Here is a 26,106-nt window from a genome sequence, read left to right on the forward strand (position 1 = left end):
GTGAATCTCTCCGCCCGACGGAGCCAAGAGAGATGCCGCTGCTTCTGCTCCTTTAGAAGCACAACATGAGGGAAAATTCAGCATTCAGCAACATGAGGATTTCAGCTTTGAACGGAGGATGACATTAACATAGGTTTAACATGGAATACTGACACAGTTGCGGCATTCACTGACATTGAAATAAGACGAGAGAGATGAGTGTAATTACTTTATCGTTGCTTCTGTGTGCTGACCTGCTGGATTTCGTTATAGGTAAGTTTGGTCTGAATTATGTACGGTTGATATGACCGGTCAGCTGTTTTGAGAACAGTTATAGACGTGATAAAGTCTTGATATTTTGATTGTTTTGTTTATTTCTGCAACTCGCAATCACACTTTTCGACTTTATAGTGTACATTTTAAAACATCTATCAGTATCGCACAACATAATCCACATTTGTCATTTGTATGTAATCACAGCCTTCAGAAAGTTACGAGATGAACGATTTCTAAATTGAGGCGCGTGTCCTTTAAACTTAGGTGCTGTTGTTTAATGATTGTGATGGATGGCTATTTTGAGGATAAAGCTTAGTCTTTTGTCCTGACCCAGTTTTATGAGGGGTTATCTGCACTCTGAAATAATTAAATGCCATTGATTGCAACAATAGAGCCGGAGTATAAGCTTCAGAGCTAGCGAATGTATAATATTATGTAATTGTTATTTTTGTATTATTTAATAGAGTTTTGTTCTTTCTTTCATGCCTGTGCATGCATAAAGGAGAGTGCTCGATCTTGGCACAGATTTGTAATTGCAGACATCAAATTCCTTACTGTAACTCAATAATGCTGGCTAGCATCATGTCATGGCTCATTCCCTTGAGTCCAGCACTTAATGTCACTGGTCAGATCTTATTAGAGGTACAGATGCTTTAGGAAGTGCATTGTTAGCTTTAATGCCATGAATGTGGTTTAAGCCTTAAAAGTGTTTACCTTTTGTACTATTTTTACCCATGCAAGACTTGAGCAATTATTCAGTATTGTATTTTTAAGGTTTTAAACGTTATTGAAAAGTTATTGAAAAGGTATTTCAGTTACAGACAATACACCAATTTGGTAAAGACCTTGCTATTCATTCATTCATTTTCTTGTCGGCTTAGTCCCTTTATTAATCCGGGGTCGCCACAGCAGAATGAACCGCCAACTTATCCAGCAAGTTTTTAACGCAGCAGATGCCCTTCCAGCCGCTTTCCCTTCCAACCCATCTCTGGGAAACATCCACACACACACTCACACACTACAGACAATTTAGCCAACCCAATTCACCTGTACCGCATGTCTTTGGACTGTGGGGGAAACCGGTTTACCCGGAGGAAACCCACGCGAAGACAGGGAGAACATGCAAACTCCACACAGAAACACCAACTGCGCCGAGGCTCGAACTAGCGACCTTCTTGCTTTGAGGCGATAGCACTACCTACTGCGCCACTGCTTTGCCCCAAGACCTTGCTATAGCAATATAACTGAATACTTAAGACTGAAGCAAACCAAATGTAAAGGTTTAAGAATAGGTAAACAAAAAACACTATTTAAACGTAAAAAAAAAAGTTCTTTGGTCGCAATGATGATTAATTAAAGAGTTTTTTTTTTTTTAGGTCAAAAGGGGTTTTTAGGATAATCTAAATGTTCTTTACTTAAAATAAGTGGTAATATTAAGAGCTGCTTAAAAGATTATTTTAAATTGGTTCAATTGTGGCAAAAATTGAAAACATTATTTTTAACAGTGCTCAGTAACTCTCACAAAAGAACCATTTTTGTTCCTCCAATCAACCTTTTAATGTACGATTCTTCAAAATAACCATTTATAACTTTAACTAAAGAACATTTTAATGATCTAATAAAACCTTTTGGGGAATGGAAAGATTCTATGGCTCCTTAAGGTTCTTCATTGAACCACTGACACCCAAAAAATAGCCTTGATTTTTAACATTGTTCTATTTAAACAATTCTTGGTCCCTCAAACAACCTTTTAATGTACGACTCTTAAAATAACCATTTATTTCTTTAACTAAAGAACAGTTTTATGATGTAATAAAACCTTTTGGGGAATGGAAAGAATCTGTGGCTTCTTAAGGTTCTTCATTGAACCATTGACACCCAACAAAACTTTATTTTTAACATTGTTCTCTTTATATTGAAATATTTATTTAGATGTTCTTTCAAAAATTTTGAAACAATTTTTCTATGACCTCCCTGCGAAAACCCTCTTTAGGAACATTCATTTTTAAAAGGGTATTAAAATATCCTGCAAATGATGATGATTAGTATAGTTTCTGGAACCGAAAAATGTATATTCTATGTAATCACAGTGAAAAAAACACCCTTTGTTTTTAACAAAGTTTAACATTAATGTGAATATTCTTGTGAAGTATACACATGTCCCCATGATATTTTGTATGATGTCTCAGCAATCAGTGTTTTACTAATGCCTCTGATAATCTTTGCTCAAGATTCACTGGAAGTTGCAGATTGCGTCATTCCTTTATCATCTTCATGGATAACACAGATGGCAACCATTCCACCACACTAGACATCTTTAATACTAACCTTTGATATGCTTTTACGAGTGTTTACATAATCAAATAGATTACTGAAATCATCTCAGTGACCCAACTAATCCTTGCACATCACCATTAACATTGCCGGCCAACTTTGACATTTGACCACAGATTGATTTTCTGTGATTTTCAAGATTATTTCAGTCTATAAAATGTGCTTATGGGATGTGGAATTGCTATAAACCCTAAAAAATGTACACGCTCTCCACTCACTAAGCCTCCTAAAAGACACTCTGTAGCGGAATGACGACATGTCGAAGTAAGTGCCTGGGGGTCACAGGACATCCCAGTGTCCTGTGCAGCATGTGGGACAGAATCACTTGGTTGATAGAGAAAAAAAAAATACCATGGATTAGGCAAAGAAGAAAACACATAGAAAAAAAAATAATCCATTGGCTGACGTCATGCTTAAAAAAACCAATACGGTGAAGCGGTGGGATTTTGTAGGTCAGTGAATATGTGACAGATTATAGGCCGATTGCCTCCCACTCTGATGCCTGCTCTCGGTACACGGTGACTGTTTCAATGGAAGTGCAGCACTCAGCAGCACACGGCTGTTTTCTGCGGTTGTTGGAGATGGGAAGGCATTTCATGCTTCCAGTCTGATGTTGGTAAAAAATTGGAGTAACATTTGTAAACTAAGCCCCATCACTTTATTAGGACAGGGACACAGCTCTGGCAGCAGTGATGGATTGAAGATGGAGAAAAGATGAAATGTAGCTCTAGCTCTTGAAGCATCAAACTACACAAGGAATCAATCCTTCTGACAGCCATTATGTAATGCTGTAATGCGCCGAACAATGTATGTGTGTATATGTATGTGTGTGTGTGTAACATCTTTTCAAATTCATTCAAAACAGATGGGTTTTTGATTTATAGTGTAACATTTATAGTCTCTTCGTTTTTTGCTTTGATGTTGTTTCACTCTGATTCTTTTAATTTGGCTTGGTATTTCTTCACACTTTGTTAGTAGTGTATTCTGCTTTTTGTTTTACCTTGCTTCTCATTTGACTTGTTTTGGTGCACTTTGTTTATTAATGTAAAATTTGTAGTGTATTTTATATATTGAGGTTTTATTTTATTTCACTTTGCTTTGCATTATTAGATTTATTGTTTTATTGTGCTGCAATTTAAGAAAACAAATGCAATTACAAAAATGGCCAGTAAATTAAGAAAAGATCTTCATCTGTTTGACAGCACACGTGCTGCAAACTCTCACAACGCAAGCACATTTTTAAAAAATGCGCTGTATTTTCACACAACGCAAACAAATTAATAAAACTTGCTACATTTTTCTCACAACGCAAACAATTTATGAAAACGCTGCATTTTCAACTCTTTCAAATAGCTCGAAACACAACGGAAATGTTTCAAGGAGACCGTAAAACGTGACAGACCTGGCTATTTATTCATTCATTCATTTTTTTTTTGGCTTATTCCCTTTTTTATTCAGGGGTTGCCACTGCCAGGGATGGACTAAAATACATTAAAATGTATTTTAAAATAAAATACAAAATACCTCAGATTTACATGTATCAAAATAAACTACAAAATACAGCAGCCACAAATGGATTAAAATAAAACTGTATTTTGAAAATACTGCAAAATACTTTTACAGGCCAGCATAAAATTTATTCGCAAACCTTTCATCAATAAGCATATTGGATCAATCCAATCCAAACTCAGTGTAGTAAACAGTGTTGACAGTAACAGCGTTTCTCTGAGCAAGTTTGTCACCTCTACTCCTGTACATGAGGGGGTATTCATAAACCTTTTTTTTGTTTTGTTATTTTAGTATAAATTTTGTACAAATTTCATACAGAAAGTCCTGTTTCTGAGTTGGATCATAGAACTACATTATATCTCTATATTGTGTTTCTATCCATTGTGTGGGCAGTAAAACTGACACTATCTCTTAACAGTTTTCTCTGTTTAAAAAGGGTGATATACTGTATGAAGAAGTTATTTTATTTTTTGCTTACTTAATTTTTTTAAATAAATGTATATTTTTAGTTTTTTTTGCAATTGAAATAATCTGAAAACTTCCACAAATCATGTTTTTTTTTGCTTTTGGACTCTTCAATGCACAACATAAAACACGATACCTCAAAAAAATTGAGTTATTAGTTTTTGCAGTTATAAACTCATTCATATACATCCTGCTGCTGCTGTATAAGGGAGTCTGGAGTTTTTGACTGGTCTGTCTAGACTGGAGTATTATTAAATATTTGTGTCTACTACTGTATTATGCCACTGACATCTTTAGGCAGACATATTTTCTCTTCTTTAACTATACAGTGAACCTGCAGATCAACTACTGGCATTTGAAACAGCCCATAAAATATTGTAGAAATCTCCACTGTAGGACTTATTTTAATGTTGTTTGTATTACAAATGTATTAAAAGTATGTACTTTTTTGTAAAAGAAAAGTTTATAATTTGAGTGTGTAACAGAAGAGTGTGCAAGCTTTGGGACATAGTTCCTTGTTAACAGATCGTTTTGTTTATTTATGAGCCCTAACAATCATCCACACATCACCCACATTTCTTTGATCTTTAATTTCCTACCTTATGTTAATGTACAAACATGTTTATATAAGTTCACATTGTTGTTGCAGATGAAATATTCATTCATTCATTTTCTTGTCGGCTTAGTCCCTTTTATTAATTTGGGGTCACCACAGCGGAATGAACCGCCAACTTATCCAGCAAGTTTTTACGCAGCGGATGCCCTTCCAGCCACAACCCATCTCGGGAAATCCACACACACATTCACACACACACTTATACACTGCGGACAATTTAGCCTACCCAATTCACCTGTACTGCATGTCTTTGGACTGTGGGGGAAACTGGAGCACCCGGAGGAAACCCAACTGAACGCAGGGAGAACATGCAAACTCCACACAGGAACGCCAACTGAACTGAGGCTCAAACCAGCCACCCAACGAACTTCTTGCTGTGAGGCGACAGCACTACCTACTGCGCCACTGCTTCGCCCCCAGATAAAATATAACACAGAAAACAGGATTGAAATATTTTTAGGCCAGGTAGATACTAAATAACAGTCATACAAACATCTTTGCTGTGGCGCAGTAGGTACTAGGTAGTGCTGTCACCTCACAGCAAGAAGGTCGCTGGGTCACTGGTTGGAGCTTCGGCTGGGTCAGTTGGTGTTTCTGTGTGAAGTTTGCATGTTTTCCCTGCGTTCACTTGGGTTTCCTCCGGGTGCTCCGGTTTCCCTCACAGTCCAAAGACATGTGGTACAGGTGAACTGGGTAGGCTAAAAATTGTCCGTAGTGTATGAGTATGAATAAGTGTGTGTGGATGTTTCCCAGAGATGGGTTGCGGCTGGAAGGGCATCTGCTGCGTAAAAATGTGCTGGATAAGTTGGCAGTTCATTCCGCTGTGGTGACCCCGGAATGATAAAGGGACTAAGAAAATGAATGTGTGACAAACATCTTTACCAAAACCTCTCTACTTTATTGGTCTTGCGTGTCCACCATGTTTGTAGTTTTTTATTTTATTTATTTATTTATTTTTTTAAACGTGTTTGTAGTTCTAATCAAATTCACGTCCAATGCACAATGTTTTGTGGGCAATATCAGCAGTTAGAGTATGGACGGTTTTACACTTCGTATTTTTGCTGGAAATAGTAAACCATCCAGGAACCTTTGGCATACTCTTTCAAACAACAACAATTTGGGACATACTAATTGGATTAGACTAATAGGATGGATAGTATGCAAATTAAGAGGCAAAAACAGTCACAGCACAGCTGCATCCATCATGTTTTTGGGTCCCCTTGAAACATTTCCGATGCTTTTATTTAATTTTGCAAGTGTTGCAGGATGGTTTCATAAATTGTTTGCATTGAGAAAAAAATGCAGCGAATTTTTATCCATTTGTTTGGGTTGTGGGAAAATGCAGCTTGATTTTTCTTATGTGTTTGTGTTGTGAAGATTTGCACCCCATGTGCTGTCAAACGGGTAAAGATCTTTTCTTAATTTGTTAATGTTTTTTGTAACTGCATGCGTTTTCTTAAATTGCAGCATGTTAAGCTCTCTTTTTGCCATGTTTTTTGCTTTGGTTTTTGTATATTGTGTATTTATTTTGTGTTTGTTTTTGTCACTGCTTTCAGTTTGACATTTTGTTAGATTTTTTCATGTAACATTTGTAGTCAATTTTGGTTTCCTTTGTTTAGAGTTGAATTTTCTGTTTGGTTTTACTTCGTTTAATTTTACTCTTTTGTTTCCCTACATTTATGTTGAGTATATTTACTTTTACATTTTTTATTTATTTATTAAGACTTCATTAAATTTTACAGTTTAGTTTCTTTTAATAGAAAAATTCTTTAAAGAGAGGTGGAAGAGGAAAGATGTTTAATATAATATTAGTCATACCTGTAGAATATCTGTTTGATTTTATTTATGTTTTGCCTTTGTTTTTGTTTTGTTTAATCACTGAAAAAGTAAGTATTTCGATCATTTTTCTGAATCAGTTTCATTAAACTAAATAATTGATAACCAGGGATACCTATTCATTTTACTCTGATGGAAATCTGTTTTAGCTTTATTTTTGTTATTTTTTTTAGTTTATGTTTTTTTCTTTAGCCTTTTTCTAGAAATAAAAAGCTATACTAACATCATCTGCAATACAAACATTACTTTTAGAAGAAATCATGTGGATCGATTCCATTACAAGCAGAGTTTGCTAAATAATGAATAATCAGGGATATATCTGTCAGGTAAACTCAGAAAAAAAGTTGTTTCTTGCAGCGAGAAGATTAAAAATGAATGAACTGGAGCACTGATACTGTGTGGTCTTCTCACAACATTCATTAATAGCATTTTTTGCAATCATACTTTTTCATCTAAAATATTCACAAGTTGAATCAAAAGCTCATTATGTGCTATAATTCCACTGTCATTGCAGTATGACCTCTCTTGGGGCAAGCTTTATATTGGGTTCTTCAAGAGCACGCCATTTTACTAACTTATGACTTAATGCTTTCAGAAATGAGGAGAGCACTGTAATTTTGCCAGGGCTCATTGGTGGTAATTTGGATGGGATTGTTAAAGAGGCTGTGCAATTTGCGGATGTAATAAAGCATTGAAGAAATGACACTGCTATCTTCTTCCAGGTTATTTAACAGTCACCATTGAGCCTCTGCCTCCTGTGGTTATGGGGGACACAGTGACTTTGAAGTGCAATTTCAGGACGGATGGCAACTTACGAGAGATTGTGTGGTTTCGGGTAAGTGGGGTCCGAGCTTTATCTTTCCGTGATACGGCATTTATTTCAGCATCCTGGAAAAAATAATCACTTGTTTTTCACTGTGCTAGTTTTTGTCTTCTTTCAAACTCTTTTAGGTTGTTTTTCTGTTGGCAAACTGACGTTGTGAGAACTGAAGCTGTCAAAAAATATGAAAATATATTCAGGATTAAGAGTGAACGGCTCAGTGATTTTAGGACAAGCGGTTTTCATTTTGTCATCACACCAAGCCATAAGTGTGGCAGGATTGATGAGCTATCGGATAAAATATTCCATTAAAAAACATATCAGTTTGCTGACAGATTTCCGTGACATTTTAAATAAAACTCTACTGTGCAATGCGTCACATATTACTTAGCCATAAATTTGCCATTTTTCTGTCCCTCCATTGAAAATCAAAGGTCACATAATGATAGTGGCCACAAAAGCTATTTGGGCACTTACTCCACAATTAAAACATATAAAGGTTTTGTGTTGGATAACAAAACAGGACATCATTTCAAGTACTTTTAAAAGCATCACACACAAGGTCATTGGTTCGATTTCCAGGGAATGCATGAATGGGTAAAAATATGCCTTAAAATAAATGGATTTGCTTTGAATTCCATCGCAAAGTGCATACATTTAAACATGGTTGTTAAATGTTAATGGATCACGTCCATAGTTAACAAGATCAACTGACTTGATCATCACTTAAAAATCACTTTGACACTAGCTGGTTAAAAACAATTGAAAAAAGGCTCAGAAAAGAATGTAAAAACTCACCATACATGTTTGCTATCTTATACAGGGAAATTCATCTACATAATATTAGTCAAAATCAAAAGCATGACATTTTAAAGTGAATTACTGCACATTTTTAAAGGGATAGTTCATCCAAAACTGAAAATTCTGTCATCATTAATTCACCCTTCACGTATCACAAGCAAGAGTTTTTTTTTCTCTTTTAAACACAAAAGAATATGTTTTGAAAAATGTAGGAAACCTGTAACCATTAACTTTTGTAGGATTTTCCCACTATGGAAGTCAATAGTTACAGGTTTCCAACATTTAAAATACATTTTCTTTTGTCTTTAACAGAAAAAGAAAACTCATAAAGCCACTTGAGCGCATGTAAATGTTTATTTTGAGGTGAACTATCCCTTTCAATAGATATTTACTTCCCTCAGCTCTCTATTACCCAATTCTTGAAGGCATATTGTATTTGTTTTTGCAGGTTACAGAAGGTGGAACCTCAAAGCAGAAAATTTTCACTTATGATGCCATGTACAACACCAATTTCTCTCACATGGAGGACTTCCGCAGACGAGAGGACCTTGTTTACCAGTCAACTGTCAGGTTATAGTTATACCCAGCAGAGCTCAGTTTATTGTGGATATTACTTGGCTTTTCTCACAGCACGCACCATGCTATTTTTACAACTGCTATTATGTTTTTAGACAGATTGTTCCTCAATGTTCGCAGGCTCCCTGAGGTTCAGATGGAAGATGACGGACCATACGAATGCCATGTGGGGATCTATGACAGGGCGTCTAGAGAGAAGGTGGTCCTGGCATCTGGAAGTATCACTCTAAATGTCATGTGTGAGTGCTGCTTTGAAGCTGTCGTACTCAGAAAAATGAAGTGATGTGCTTCAGTGTATGCTTTAACATGAAAGTCATTGTAACCATTAGCCTTTTATTTTAAAACATCATGGCATCATTTGCTCACACTTATGTTGATCCAAAGCTGTATGGCTTTCTTTCCTCTGCGGAATATAAAAAATCATGAATTTACATTCACAAAATATTTTCTACTTACAGGTAAACAGATGAACTGAGAATATAAACAGCTTTTTCTTTCTATAGAAAACCATTAAAAAGGAAACACAATGCTCATGTTCTGGGACCATTGTTTTAAGTTGGTGAATATTTTTAATAAACTGTATACAAAAATTTTATTAATCACTTATATAGTTTAAGTCAGAATTATTAGCCCTCCTTTGAATTGTTTTTTCTTTTTTAAATATTTCCCAAATTACATTTAACAGAGCAAGGATATTTTCACAGTAAGTCTGATAATATTTTTTAGTTTGGAGAAAGTTGTATTTGTTTTATTTCAGCTAGAATAAAAGCAGTTATTAATTTTTTACATACATCTTAAGGTCAAAATTATTACCCCTTTAAGCTATATTTTTTAAAGATTTTTTTTAAGAGTCTACAGAACAAACCATCGTTATACAATAACTTGCCTAAATACCCTAACCTGCCTAGTTAACCTAATTAACCTAGTTAAGCCTTTAAATGTCACTTTAAGCCGTATCGAAGTGTCTTGATAAATATCTAGTCAAATATTATTTACAGTCATCATGGCAAAGATAAAACAAATCAGTTAATGAAATGAGTTATTAAAACTATCATATTTACAAATGTGTTGATGAAATCTACTCTCCATTAAACAGAAAGAGGGGGAAAAATAAACAGGGGGGCTAATAATTCTGACTTCAACTGTTTATCAAATACTATCTATACAACTGCACATTGAACATATACAATTACATTTATTTACTTATTTATTTAGCATAACAGATATTTACTGCATTAAACTACATCAAATATTTTCATGTTAAGTTTCAGTATTGCCAAAAATGGTTAATTTGATTCTGCCAGTTATGATTAAGGATCTTAGGGGTGGCACGGTAGCTCAGTGGTTAGCACTGTCACTTCACAGCAAGAGTGTTTTGGCTTTGAGTCCCAGCTGGTACTGGTTTAGTGTACTCTCAGTGCTGGGTGGTGGCTGGAAAGGCATAAATAAGCATAGTTACATTCTGCTGTGGTGGCCACTGATGAATCCAAGTAGGTATCGATGCAGCCTAGAGACCTCCATGTGGGAGGGATTTACGCCGCAGGTGGACTGGTTAGGTGGTGTAGGTGGAGTAGACAATAATAAAATACATCAGGTCACTGTGAGGTTGAGTTTAGGGTTGGGGTAGGTGTAGACATTCATAAAGCACAATTATGGACTCTGTGTCATGTACAAGACTTTAAATAAACAAAAACTCCAGTTTTGTACAGCCCACTTGGAGCTTCGACCTCTGTTTATATCCTTTTCGATAAATCAGGGATCAAGAAAAGTGAGTGTTTGGGTTTTAAAGGCACAGAATGTAAGTTTTGCCACTAGAGGGTGTCATATTTATACCATGCTTTGCTTATTTAAGTAGATATTTACAACAGACTAAAGTTGTTGTTTTTTTTAAATGTGGAATCATGAGAGTTGTTGTTATTATTATATACCACAGGACTTCTGCAGAAATCATGTTCATGGATGAGATTAAAGTATGTTTTATTTATTATTATGGTAGCATGAAGCAGAGTAAGGGTGAAAGCCAATGAAGTGAAATGAGAGCGAAAGTAGCAAAGCTTTTAATATACCACAGTCCACTACTTCAGGTTCTTCCAATTGGCTGTTTCCTTGTTTTCTGTAAAATTATACATCAAATTAAGGGTGTATGACACCATTAGTATGACAACACAAGAAATAGTCCGTCTCAATAGACAAAATTGCTTATTTCTCTGGATTGTAACATTCTTTGAAACATTTGGGATAATGTAAGTACATAAACCATCAAAATATATAACACTGTTCAAACAATTTTGCAATATATTATTTTAAATCATACATATTGAGCCTTTAAGTTTATTATGGGCTTGTTATTATTTTTTCTTTTCTTTTCTTTTCTAGTAAGATCTGGCAACACAAATGAGTCAAGACATTTTGTTGTTCCTTGGATTTGTAGCACTATGCAAACAGAAGAAAGTGACAAATCTCATTAACTTGTACATCATTTTTAAATAGTCTGGTTCTGTAAACAATGTACAGCATTTTACTAAATGCAGTTGTCACTATCTGGATTTTCCAGGAGTTCATTTGGTTGTTGAATGTGCTTGTCACTCTATTAATTACTGAGCTATATATGCACAGAATAGAGTAAACCACTAAATGTTGAACTGTAAAACTGAATTTAGCTGCAGTGTATTCATGGCCACAGATGTGATTCAAGCTTCTGTGAAAAGCTGCCATGTGAACTGGTCATATCGAGACTCACATTTACAAGATATGTGCTTGTCATTCCCAATCACTGACAGCTGAAACCCAACCACCTTGAACAGAAATATCTTCTTTTGTGTTCCACATGAGAATGAAAGGTTTGAAACTGCACAAGGGTGAGAAAAAGATGACAGAACTGACATCCCTTCAACCTAAATCACAAAAAAAAAAAAAAATCAGTGAAAAGAGAGTGCTTTTTCCAGACACAATTGAATTTGATTAGATGGAGATAACCAAATGCAATAACCATAATGTGAAATTCGTGATTAAAGGGATATTTCACCCAACAAGAAATATCAAAATTTACTCATCCTCCTCTTGTTCAAAATCTGTTTGATTTTTTGTTCTACTGAGCACAAAGGAAAATATACTGAAGGAAAGTATAAAAGGAAATATACTATTGTACATAAAACCCAATGACATCCATAGTATTTTCCTTCCTACAGTAAAATGGATGTCAGTAGCTGTTTTTCCAACATTCTGAAGAATAACTCATTTTGTATTCAACAGAAGAAAGAATTATAAAAGTTTAAAACCTCTTGCGTGAGTAAAGGGTGACAGAATGCTCTCTTCAGGGTGAACTATCTATTTAAATACAAAAAGATATGATTATTTTCACTGAACATTTTGTAGTTTAATAGTTTCTACCAAAGCTAGAAGATTTTAAATTCTCAAATCACACTTTTTTTTTCATTTGCCTCTGCTTGTACATTCATGCCTATAAAGGCCGGTGAATATTCAGCAGGGAATTAAGGCAATTTCCATCTGCATGCACTTGTAAATTAATAAGTTTCAACAGTAATATGGCATGACGTGTAATTGAGATATGAGGTAGAGTTCATTTAACGGATGCTAAGAAACCATCTGAAAGATTTTTCCATGGATTGCTGACTTAAAACAAGAGATTGTGCTATTGTAAATCTTGCTTACTAATGCATTTCGAGCTCATTAAATGAGGATCTCCTGTCTTTGCAGTCTGAAGCATCAAAATGCCCTTTAGGGAAAGGGAACTCATAATTACTTTGAGTGTCGCACTGTCATATCTCTTTATCTCTTTGAATTTCTGTAGTGACGCTATTGATTTATAATGAGCTTTCAATGTCTTTGTTTTTCCCCCAGCTCCACCAAAATCAATATTTGTCGAGGCAGCAAATCAGCCCGCTCGATTCAATCGCTACGAGGCTCAAAACTTCACGCTAGTTTGCATTGTAACCGGAGGAAAACCTGCCCCTGTGGTTAGTTGAAGAATATAGTACAAGCTTTAAATTAAAACTTCAGCGAAGCAGAGGTCATTTAAATGAAAATGTGTTCAGTTGCTTCTAACGCAACTTCTTGTAATTATTTTTCTCAAACTTAGGTGTACTTCAAGAGGGATGGAGAAGTTATTGAAGTCCATCCATTTGCGTCCTCTGAGAAAGTGGAAAACAGAGGTTTGCTTGCGCCTAAGGATAACCAGCCGCTTATCAGCCGAGAACTTGACGACACAAAAGTGCAGAAGTCGCTCTCTTTTATGGGCCCTTACAGTGAGCCTGTGCGTCTGGATAAAGACCGGCCCCAGCGCAGCTACACATCTGGAGCCCCAACTCATGAGGAGCCCAGTCCAACCACAGAGGTCATCCCAGAGACTGTGATCAGCCGAGAGTTTCCCCGCTGGGTGCTGAGCTCCAGCCCGCTCTACTTTTTCAACCAAACGCAGTCTGAGCTTCATGATGGCACTCTGGAGGTTCAGGCTATGCTGACCTGGCACCTAAATCCACAACTGGACAATGAGGCTCTTTTCAGCTGTGAAGTCAAGCACCCGGCACTATCCATGCCTATGAAGGCTGAGGTTACGCTATGTGAGTAACAGCGTTTATATCTGACATACTCAACAGTTTATTTAGATATTTGTCCAAGTAGATAACAGTTACTGGGGGTCTGTTTGTTATATATGTTTTTAGGGATAGACAATTTTTCATACTGGTTATCAGAAGTTTGAAACAACAGGCTTTTATTTACTAGCATCAGTTAGCTATAGTAGTTACCGTGAACTAAATACAGGACTTATCAGTAATAATTTCTACATTTACTTAAGGATTATTGAAATACAAAGTTATTACTAACAAACAACAATTTGTTAACTAAAGTTTCTAGCATTGTTACACAGCTCTCTGGAATACTTGATTTGCTTTTTGATGTTTTTTATTGTTTGGCAACATCTTGCGACTCAATAATACATACAGTAGGCTATATAGGTTGTATTCCGCCATCTTTCTTTCTGCACGCCTAAAGTGTTTGCAAATTATTACAGCTCAGATCAATTTTTTTGTGACAAATCAATTCAGTTGCAAGTAGCTATGTAATAAGTAGAATAAGTGGTTTTCACAGAGTAAATCCCTTCAGTCTTATACAACTGGCTGCTGGCAAGCCTTTTGGGCTTTATTCTGTGAGAATAATTGCCCATGTGTATATTATCTCTTAACAAAAATGATAAATCCTTTTTTTAAAAATCACTGATTATTAGTCTGTCAGCTTACTCTACATGATCACATAAGACCTTATATGGTACAGTGTTGCTGAGTTTATTATTTTTAATTATGCATGCTCTTATATGATTTAATAATCATGGTTTTTCTCTTTTGACATCTATATTAATTTTTCTGCAACAAGACACAATTCAGATTTCAAACAAAAAAGTTGTTAAATGTAATTTAAATATATATTAGGGCTGGGTGATATGACAAAAATGCAATTTCAATAATTATCTTTCATATTGAACGCTAACGATATATATTTCAATATAAGTTGTTAATGCTTCCAGATTCCAGAGTACCCCAACAATGACTGAAGCCACAAAAATTACAGGGTTCATTTAATGGCATATTTTTGACCAATAATTTTCAGTGGCCAAAAATTCAGTACATCTGTAATAACACACTTTTAGATTCCCATTGTTGCACATTTCTGCTGTGTGATTGGCTGTGTGAGCTTATCATTGTTATTAACATAAATTTTAACATGATTATATATATATATATATATATATATATATATATATATATATATATATATATATATATATATATATATATATATGTATGTATATATATATATATATATATATATATATATATATATATATATATATATATATATATAAAATCAACATATAGTTGAAATCAGAATTATTAAACCCCCTTTGAAATGTTTACTTTTTTTTCAATATTTCCCAAATTATGTCTAACAGAGCAAGGAAATTTTCACAGTATGTCTGATAATATATTTGTTTTCTGAAGAAAGTCTTATTTGTTTTATTTTGGAATAAAAGCAGTTTTCATTTTTTAACACCATTTTATATATATATATATATATATATATATATATATATATATATATATATATATATATATATATACATACATATATACACACACATATATTATTATATATATATATTTTTTTTTTATTTTAGTTGAAATAATGACAATAATGTGTATGTGTATACAGTGGAACCTTGAATAACTCTCCAACAGTATGACATAATAATGACAAAGCTGTTTTTCACTGTTTACAAGCTGCTCCAAAAGGCCCGAAACTCTCTGTGGCACCAAGCAGAGCGAAAGTAGGAGACACGGTTCGCATCAAAGTGGAGGGATTCCAAATGGGGCCCAAAGCGGTACAATCATGAAAGGAGAAATGTTTCTGGAATATGAAGTGGTGCAAAATAATTATTTGCAAATAATACAACTTAACAGTAGCAGTGATTCATGTTTTTGCATGAGCAAAGTAGGACTGCTTTAATTTGAATGCACAGCATGTCGCTTTATATTTGGCAACGGATAGTATTTTTACAATTAAAATGCCTACCAATGCCTTTTGTAAATGTTGAATATAAATTATTCGGTTGCTTTTGATGTCGTATAGTAGACCTTAAATGTTTAAAAGCTTCTTTTAAAAATTTTTTAATATTCTCTGCAAGTACAGTATATAATCTAAGAACAAATGGATACTGCTAGTGCCAACAGTGTTTAGTAAATGTATATAAATTATTAAAAAGAGGTCTCCTAAGCAGTTCCTCATAAATATTATAGCTTTGTAGTTTTTGCACAAAGATGTACATTATTTCAGTATTATCATACTCAGTATTATAAATGTCTGCTGTGTTAATATTTTGTTTTTTATATTTCTGCCGCAGAATGAAGTGTTTCCTGAGCCTCTGTTCACATGGACACGTGTGGGAGGACCTCTGCTGGATGGAAGTGAAGAGAGATTTGGGAAAGAACTGGTTCTGGAGAGAGTCCCGGCAGAGCTCAACGGCTCGATGTACCGCTGCACTGTCCAAAACCCTTTGGGATCCACCAACACACACACCCGCCTCATAGTGTTCGGTCAGTATACCACATGCATCACATGCACATGCCAATATTCATATCCCTCATTGTGTTCAGCTTCCACCTGTGTGCACTTCATAAACCTGGATCCACATCTGACGCTCAGAGTGTTTAGTCTTTATCCAGCACTCGCATAACTTAAAATGTTTAAACCATTCCCAAACATCCTTATTTTCATGCAGTGTTTGTTTTGTATCCAGTAATTAAATGCCCCATACTGTTTACTAAGATTCAATCGCAGTAAGCTGTTTGTTTCCAAAAGCTACTGCAGTGTTGGAACAGTAGGCAAGAAAACATGTAGCACTCATAATGTCTAGTCAATTGAAGTACCAGGAGGCATAAATATCAATCATAAATCAACCAATGAAATAAACGAAGAAAACAACCATTTAATGATTTAAAGAGACCGTTTACTACAAAATAAAATAAAATAAAAATGTTAATTTACTCACCTTCAGGTACTCGCAAATGTGTTTTTTGGGAAGATTTGTGGCCTTGGTCATTCCTATTCAATTGTTTCTGCCACTTTGAGAACGTACTGTATAAAGGCAAAACAAATACATTAAACTAAGATCTTATGAAGCTAAACAAATGCTCTATGTAAGAAACTGAAAACATCTTTACCTAATTCACAGTCTCAGCAAGCAGTCCCAAGTGTATTAATGGTATTCTAGTGTGCAAATTTCCTGTCACTTATAAAAAAAATAAGTTAAATCAGAGGAAGAAATAAAAAAAACTATTTAAAAAAAGCTATTATTTAGTTTACATAGAGCACAATCAATTCAATTAAACACAACTGAATGCAAACAGAGCATTTCAACAATGAATTGATCAAAGGTGCAGTTGGTGATTTGCCTAAATGCTATTCATTCATTCCTTCATTTTCTTTTTGGCTTAGTCCATTTATTAAACTGGGGTCGCCACAGTGGAATGAACCGCCAACTTATCCAGCATATGGGTTACGCAGCGAATGCCCTTCCAGCTGCAACCTATCACTGGGGAACACGCATACACTCTCATACACTACGGACAATTTCAGCTTACCCAAGTCACCTGTACCGCATGTCTTTGGACTTGTTGGGGAAACCGGAGCACCCACAGGAAACCCGCGCGAACGTAAGGAGAATATGCAAACTCCACACAGAAATGCCAACTGACCTAGCCGAGGCTCGAACCAGTGACCTTCTTGCTGTGAGGCGACAGCACTATCTACTGTGCCACCGCATCGCCTGCCTAAATGCTATCCGTTAGCATAATATTTTTGAAACATATCTCCCTTCCCTGCCGTCAAAAGCCAGGCCTCCTGAAATCATGAGCGCACATTAAAGATGACAGAGATCCACTAGATCTTGTCATGCGCCTGTTAGAAAACTCTAAGTACTTTATAATACTACAATTCACAACGAAAAACTGTGCGATATCTAGCTTGTTTTCAGTTGTGTAGCAAGCAGAACTTGTCATAATGTGCAATATTTCATGCATGCAAGGATCGCTGGTTTCACTCTCCTACATGCTTTGTCCTGCAGCGACTACTGTATGGTTAGTGCTTGGCCAGCGGGGTGCAGGAATTACATTACTAAACTATACTCAGGGCCTACTCACACTATGCTATCCGAACCGTGCCCAGGCCCGTTTCCCGAATCGTTTGAGAAGTGTGAGTGCGCTGAATCGGGCTCAAGCACAGTTCACTTGGCCGGCCTTAACCCGAGATGGGCCTGAGCGCAGTTCACTTGGGCTTTCAGTTTCGGGCTTTGGCGCGTTTTGCACTCAAAGCCGGAAACTGAAATTGAGAAGTGACTTTAAGGGAATGTTTCATATGGATTTATTAATCATTCTTACTGTTCAGTGAACGCAAACTGCCCTAGATTATTAAAGACGCAAACCCCTCACTGCACGACAGCTGCGCGCCTTCAGCAGACCTCCTCATTCCTGTAGCACGAGGGCTTTATGATTGTTTATGAGCGCCAAAAGTGGCGGATCTGTTTGGCGAAATATCTGACTGCGTGTTACTGCATCCCTAAGGACTGTTTGGCAAAATATTTGACTGCATGTCACTGCATAACAAACGACTGAAACAATATAACTAGAGAAATCTCCACTGTGCTGCTGAGTTAGAGCGCAGCATCGATGACGTAAGCGTGCCGAGGCCCGATTGTGGTGTGAGTGCGGGCCGTCGGGGGAGATGGGAGGGGGGACAAGCATGCTTTGGCCCGGTTCGAGGCAACTGTACCTAGTGTGAGTACGGCCTTAGAAGCTGTTTCAGATCGAATATTCAGAGTAGCATGGTAAACAATATAGGGAGCGCATCACAGGTTGCCATTGTTCAAAAATAAAGCAATGTGAAAATAAAAGGAACTTTACCTCAGTAAAGCAAGCTAGGTGGAATATCGCTATTTACTGATGTTTTGTTGTTTATCTACATTATTTACATTATTGATACTGTAAAAGGTCCCTTATGAAACTGAAAATAGGAAGAAATTGGAAGATTTCAGTGGTTGAAGAACACTTCTGTGCAAATAACCCATTCGTAAAAATCTACATCAGCTTTGCCTGACTAAAAGAGTTTAAAAACATAACATTACTTGTCTAAAAGAAATACTTCAGCCATGCTGTTATCCTTCCTCCAGTGTGCAAAGCTAACTCTAACTCTTGATTCAGGATTTTAAAAAGTTTTGATTTAGCATTTGTTTTTACTACTGTCACTCTTTTGTGTGCATGTGAACATGGCGCATGTGCACACGCAAATGGCAGATCTGCATTTGGTGACAGACAGTTTGGACTACTTATCAGAATTAAGGGAATTGTCTGCCTGACAAATTTTAATTGGATGAACATTTTTTCAGTATTTTGCCTTTACCAGAATATAAAAATACATTTAAATACATTTAGATCATTTACTGTAATCATTACTATTGGAATGTGAAGAGACTTTCAACTAGCTCAACAAAAAATGTTTCTGAAGAATCTCCTATTCCAGTGGTTCCCAACCTTTTTTGCCTGAGACCACCTTTTCCCCTGGAAAATATCGTAAGGCCCACCTCAACATTTAATGATATTATCGCTTATATGAGTTTGCAGTATGGATGAAAAAAACGTTGTTTTCAAACAAACGGTATGTTTATAACTATATCTAGATGTGTAAATGCACAAATAATAGCCTAATGTTAATTTTCTATAAGTTTTTTTGTCAGTAGCTGTGATGACCCGCTTCTTCATTTTGAGTGCGTCAATTCTTTTGCCTTGCGCTCAAAATGCTCTGGGAATGTCATGGAATTTGGGATGAGTCGTCTCCAAATGTCTAATTAATTTGGACGCCTCGTGCAATCGTTAGCAAGAACTTTGGTGCAGATAATGCACTGAGGCTGGTTTAGGGACTCTTTGCTTTGAGAAAATGGAATAAAACTATAGTACTGGTAACTATCTTGGTATTTCCTGCATTTTGTGTTTTCAGTATTGCTAGCGCTGCGACCTGAAAAGTTCAGAGCTTCCTTACCTGGGTCCAGTATGCTTGGGTCTTTACTATTAGCTGCTGAAGGTGAATCAGTTAGACTTTGTCTGTATTGTGAAGGATGAATTACAAATTTGTCCATTTTTTTGGTCAGCCAGGGGATGAAATGAACTAAGGCAACATGGTTGTTCTCCTTACTGTCAAAAAATCACTAAAATCCACCAAAACTAAAACATTTATGATGAGTGTGGAACTTCTTAAGCATAGTAGGTGGTTCTACATTCACCATCAGTGTACATATAAGAGTATGCCTTTTTAAAATAGCAAAATATATATATATATATATATATATATATATATATATATATATATATATATATATATATATATATATATATATATATATATATATATATATATTCAAATGTTTGAATTCCCATTTAATTTCTAACCAAAAAAAATGTTATTTTACTCAAGAAGACATACATTAAAATACTCGTATGGCCTTATGACTATGGTTTGAGTAATGAGGATTACTTTTATGATAGATGGCTGCACATTTAGCCATACTATTTACTTCCAATACAAAGCTGCACAGAGACCTCCAAATAGGAGGGATTCTGGCACGGGTAAAGACTAGATGGGATACAGCTGCAGCTACTGGGCATGTACACATCAATAAAGCATGATTTTTGTGACACTGTACAACAATAATTACTGTTTTGGCATTACTGTAGGGATAGGTTTTGGGTTTGGGTAGATGTAGACATTAATAAAATACAATAGCAGATATCACGGTCTCAGTTACTTTTTACCCTGCACTTTTTTGCTATCATTTATTATTTATTTATTTAGGATATGTATTCTCACACTCTAATGCCTAATTATTGAATTGTTAAAATGACTATAATTAAATTATAAATTAAATATGTGTTTTTGGAAGAGTGTACTTGCATTGTGATGATACTATATTGGCATTCTGGCATTATATAATGAGTGGCATAAAGTGGTCTTAAAATGACAGTGAAATTGTTTATCGCAATATATTTTGCTGCAATATATCATACAACAAAAAATAGATAGTGAAAGGCCTACAAAAAACCCTGTAAGTTCATAGAGTCTATTTACAGTAGTCAAAATATGAAGTGATTCAAAAAGGATAATCAAAGTTATCCTAAGATGAAATAGGGTATTGTTCAAAATTCATGTCTAACACGAAGTTCTGCTATTAATCAACATTGTTAGGAATTTCAAGCCTCATCCCTTTTGACTGCATCCAGAGAAGACTGTTTGTCACAAGATGTAAAATTGCTTGTCACACATTCATGAAGACAAGAGTTTGCAACTTCCCAATGGCCCTGTTAAGGCCAGAATCCTGCAGTCTAACAAAATTTGGTATTGTATACGCTTCCTGACTTCAAGTGAAGCTTTCAGAACCTTACATGATGATCTCTTTCCAATTACAGACAGATGTGACAGGTCAATTGTTCCCCGATGACAAGTATTCATGTCTGATGATCACAAAAAGCCATTAACAATGACGTTTCGTATTATCACCTAGATATTAATCAACTGATATTGTCTAACTGCAAATCTGTACAATACTGTAAAGGTTTTTTTTCTCTGTATTGTAATTTTATTTGAATTTAATTGTTTCTTAATTTATTTTGGCAGCAAGGGTTATTATGGAAAAAATACAACCTTGATTGTACAAAATGTTTCATTAAAACTTGAAAATAATTTTTAAGAAAAAGAAAGCAATGATATTTCATTAACGGCTACATTGACTAATAACAGATTGACACGTTTTGCATGAATTTTGAAAGAAGTACATTTTTGGTTTTAGGACAGCTTGATGAAAACTTTTGATTTACTTCAAATGTCGACTAGTGTAGAAAGTCCCAAGTCCCACCTATTTGGAGCTGGCTCTGGCCTCAACTTGAATAGGAGAGATATTATGGCGTATACAGTGCATCCGGAAAGTATTCATGGCGTTCAAAGCATTCATCAATTTTTTTCAAATTTCTTTATTTTACAGACTTATTCCAAAATGAATTAAGTTCATTTATTTCCTCAAAATTCTACACATAATACCCCATAATGACAATGTGAAAAAAGAGTTTTTTAAATTGTTGCAAATTTATTAAAAATAAAAAACCTGAAATATCTATATGTACATAAGCATTTACAGCCATTGCCGTGAAGCTCTAAATTGAACTCAGGTACATTCTGTTTCCATTGATCATTCTTGAGATGTTTCAACAGCTTAATAAAGCTTAATAAATTCAGTTGATTGGACATGATTTGAAAAGGCATACTCATGTCTATATAAGGTCCCAGGGTTGACAGTGCATGTCAAAGCACAAACCAAGCATGAAGACATATGAATTGTCTGTAGACCTCCAAGATAAGATTGTCTCAAGACACAAGGCTAGGGAAGGTTACAGAAAAGTTTCTGCTGCTCTGAAGATTCCAATGAACACAGTGGCCTCCATCTTCTATCAGTGGAAGATGTTTGGAACCACCAGGACTCTTCCTAGAGCTGGCCGGCCATCTAAGACTCAGGATTCTGTTCATATTTCTGCCATGCCACAGAGCACCATCTGATTAGTTTAATTTTAAAGATCATGCGAATGTGCGCGTCTGGTGTGCGATACTTTCAACTGTCGTGTGCATGCTTTGTCGTGGCACCGAGTGGCATATCAGGTGTGTGACGCCCTTTACAGAAGGACAACCATCTGTGCAGCAATCCACCAATCAGGCCTGTATGGTAGAGTGGGCAGACAGAAGCCACTCCCCGCCTGGAATTTGCCAAAAGGCATCTAAAGGACTCTCAGACCATAAGAAACTAAATTCTCTTGTCTGATGAGACTAAAATTGAACTCTTTGGAGTAAATGCCAGATGTTATGTTTGCAGAAAACCAGGCACTGCTTATCACCAGGCTAATACCATCGCTACAGTGAAGCATGGTGGTGGCAGCATCATGCTTGGGGATGTTTTTCAGTAGCAGGAATCGGAAAACTAGTCAGGATAGAGGGAAAGATGAGTGCAGCAATGTACAGAGACATTCTGAATGAAAACATTCTTCAGAGTGCTCTTGACCTCAGACTGGGGCAACGGTTCATAATCCAGAAGGATAATGACCCAAAGCACACGCAAAAATATCAATGGAGTGACTTCACAACAACTCTGTGAATGTCCTTGAGTGGCACAGCCAGAGCCCAGACCTTAATCCTATTGAACATCTCTGGGGAGATCTGAAAATGGCTGTACATCGTCGCTTCCCAATCAACCTGATAAAGCTTGAGAGGTACTGCAAAGAGTAATGGGCAAACATTCCCAAAGACAGGTGTGCCAAGCTTGTGGCATCATATACAAAGAGACTTGAGGCTGTAAATGCTGCCAAAGATGCATCAACAAAATATTTAGCAAATACTTTTCTGTACATCAAATTTTTAAAGCTTTTTTATTTTTAATAAATTTGCAAATATGTAATCTTTTTTTACATTGTCATTATGTATTGTGTGTAGAATTTAGAAGGAAATAAATGAATTTAATCCATTTTAGAATAAGAAATGGGGGAAAAGGCAAAGCTCTGTGAATACTTTCCAAATGTACTGTAAATCCAATTGTGTAATTGATTTTTTCTATGTTTTTGTTGACCTGTTTTATAGTTTATCTTAACATTTATGTTAACAGAAAATCCCAAGATCAAGAAGGAGCCAACACAGATGAATTGTAAGGCCCCAAAACACATCACATCATCAAATATTGTGCACTAATCTTGATGAACTCTGACAATGACTGTTGAATATTTTCAGTTGGCAATTCTGCCCGAGACATGCTGGGACCCTCGCTGATGATGATGATGCTGTTGTCATTGACTCTGGAGTTCACATGAGAACTATGGGATGCGTTTTCCTATTAGTACCCTCTCTGATACTCAGTCAGCTCCTCTGCCATCTCTCTCGCTGTCCAGCAGCTACGCTATAATCCAGGACTGAGATTGCAGCAGAGAAATGTGTGCTCAGAATGAGAACGATAAGCTCAACCCACCCTGAACACCCCAACCATGTGACTACAGTTAAGCTCAGTTTGTTCTGCACCTGTTTAGTCACAACACAGTGACATATTCATGCTTCGACTTCATTTTCTACATTGTATTTGTGCAAAGCTGCATTGCAGAAAAGGATTAGAGCCAAGTGGAATGGGTCGTCCCACATACAGATAATCCTGGACATACATTACAGCTTTCATCATTCTAAACAGCTTATTGTAATGTCATTTCATTAATGTTGTTCCTTAATATACCCGGGCTGCTGAGTGCAAAATTGCTTACTTGCTTTCAGGGCTGAAGCTATGGGAACTCGAGGATCAGATTCACCTACTGCATATGACCTCTAGATGACAGTGTAGATCTTTAGATTGAACACATTTTTTTTTACATGAACAGTCCATAAACCCTGTTGGCTGGTGTGCACCGAAATGTTTCAAAAAACAGTCATGTAATGCGTTATAATGCAATTGTTTCTGCAGAGAAAATGCAATCCAGTTAACAAGGTGTGTTGCTACACTTTATAAAGAATAATTAAAGACAAACTTTAAAAATAGCTTCTCATATTGCTTTGTTTTTAGAAATATTCAGAATTGTAAGATTAAAAAGTGGCAAGCTTTTATTTATTTGATTTATGTTTTAACATTATGATGGAAACAAGCTTTAGTATTTTATATGAGTGGGAAAAATTTTTTTTTAAATGTTTAACATTTATTTTATTTTGATTTCTGTCAGTTTTATGCATGCAAATGTTAAAGCTAGATCAAAATTGTTGTGGTATTTTACATTTTAGACTACATCAGCATACTTAATTGTGGGATATTGGTCAATATTTCTGAATATTTTTTTTTTAATTTTATTAAAAGTATACTTGACCCTAAATGAAAATTCTGGTAAAACACCCAGTAAATACATGTATAACATTCCCCTAACTTAATTTGTTTTTTAAAGAACCAAAAGAAAATCAGTAACACTTTACAATAACAGTACATGAATAAAGGTGTGTTAATATGTAAACTAAATATTACTTTATTATGAATTAAAGATGAGTTAAGGCGTGCACTAATCGGAAACTAACTTTAACTACAATGTGAGTCACATTAGTTCATGTGTAAATTCCGTCACCTTAATTACTTGTTAGTACATGATGTTAATTAATGTTAATTAACATTTAAGTTTAAGCTAAATGTAACCAACACGACACATAAGCTGTTAATGTATAATTATATCACATCACGACTTTACTTGGAGGGGCAGATCATCAATAACCCATCCTTAGCTACTAATAAACTCCTGTGTTTAATCTTTTTGATGTTGACAGAACACTTTTCCATTGTTATCCAGTGTAAACACACTGGACGGATGTGCATAAGGAGTTCATGAGTAGTTAAGAATGGGTTAATGATGATGTACCCCTCCAAGAAAAGTCATGACAATTATATATTAACATGCCATGCGTTCATGATGGTTAAATTAAGCATAAACTAATGTGGTAATTAATACATTAATTAAAAAAAACAATCATGTACTAACAAGTAATTAAGATAGCCATTATTCACAGATGACCTCATGTGACTCATGTGTTGTAGTTAAAGTTAGTTCACGGTTAGCGCATACATTAACTCATTATTAGTTCATAATAAAGTCATGTTTAGTTTACATATTAACACATAATTCGTCATGTACTGTTATTGTAAAGTGTTACCAGAAAATCTCTAAATTCTTTTAGGTTTTATTGTTTTGCAACCGAAAACATTCTGTGAACAAAATAAAAATTATTAGAAAATGTATGTAAAGAATAGAACTAGCTTTTTGTTTTTTATACCGTGGAAATCGGTGAGGACCTGGAACTGCATAATTAAAATATATTTTGTATTCAGCTGATGAATAGAAGCAACTTGAGGGTGAGTGAATGATAAGAATTTCATTTTCCATTGAATATCCTTTTAAGTGCACTTCACTTTTTCAGAGCAAGTCCGTGTGGAACATCAAATTGCAGAGATGTGCTAAATGAATGCGCCGTTGCCGGTGCTCGAAAAAGTTGGGTGACAAAATACATGCACATTACTAATGAGACCCCCAACAGTGTTCACGATGATGAGCCCCTTTAATTCTTTAACGCTGATCAGCATGACTTCACATATAATGAGAGGATAACAGTGCAGCATAAATTATGAATAAATGTTTCACTAATTGTCTCTCAATTTACTAACGACACTTGCAAAAGTCCCGTCCCGCCTCTTGAAATAAAGCGCACGGAGACACGATGTTCTAAAACC

General features: G+C 35.6%; 1 protein-coding gene and 1 long non-coding RNA gene across 7 annotated transcripts in view; one reads left to right on the forward strand and one right to left on the reverse strand.

The window, feature by feature from the left end:
- Nucleotides 1-24,383, forward strand: igsf21b (immunoglobin superfamily, member 21b). Of its 4 annotated transcripts, none has more exon segments than NM_001110473.1 (10): nucleotides 1-252; nucleotides 7,738-7,850; nucleotides 9,085-9,206; nucleotides 9,333-9,451; nucleotides 13,074-13,189; nucleotides 13,312-13,792; nucleotides 15,509-15,609; nucleotides 16,129-16,321; nucleotides 23,473-23,511; nucleotides 23,595-24,383. In NM_001110473.1, coding segments are annotated over 10 exon segments (1,422 nt in total). In that variant the 5' UTR covers nucleotides 1-194; the 3' UTR covers nucleotides 23,675-24,383.
- LOC141380488 (uncharacterized) overlaps nucleotides 9,525-26,106 on the reverse strand; it is a 32,718-nt gene continuing 16,136 nt past the window's right edge. The window contains exons 2-5 of one of the 3 annotated variants that reach the window (XR_015523544.1): nucleotides 16,949-17,016; nucleotides 16,777-16,862; nucleotides 11,959-12,106; nucleotides 9,525-9,615 (exon numbers count right to left, since the gene is read on the reverse strand). This is a non-coding gene — a long non-coding RNA (uncharacterized LOC141380488). Of the gene's footprint in view, nucleotides 9,616-11,177; nucleotides 12,107-15,394; nucleotides 15,636-16,776; nucleotides 16,863-16,948; nucleotides 17,017-26,106 lie in introns of those variants that run through there. The other 2 variants (XR_015523543.1, XR_015523545.1) reach the window with 2 other exon arrangements.

The sequence above is a fragment of the Danio rerio genome, chromosome 23 (assembly GCF_052040795.2).
Source record: "Danio rerio strain M-AB ecotype USA chromosome 23, GRCz13ab, whole genome shotgun sequence".
NCBI lineage: Eukaryota > Metazoa > Chordata > Actinopteri > Cypriniformes > Danionidae > Danio > Danio rerio.

Excerpts from the sequence above, each read along its gene's own strand:
- igsf21b (XM_087306050.1), top strand. The coding sequence starts at position 7,819 with ATGGCAACTTACGAGAGATTGTGTGGTTTCGG. Across the intron at positions 9,202-9,332 it reads ACCTTGTTTACCAGTCAACT|GCTCCCTGAGGTTCAGATGG; the intron begins GTCAGGTTATAG and ends CAATGTTCGCAG. Across the intron at positions 13,793-15,508 it reads GAAGGCTGAGGTTACGCTAT|CTGCTCCAAAAGGCCCGAAA; the intron begins GTGAGTAACAGC and ends ACTGTTTACAAG.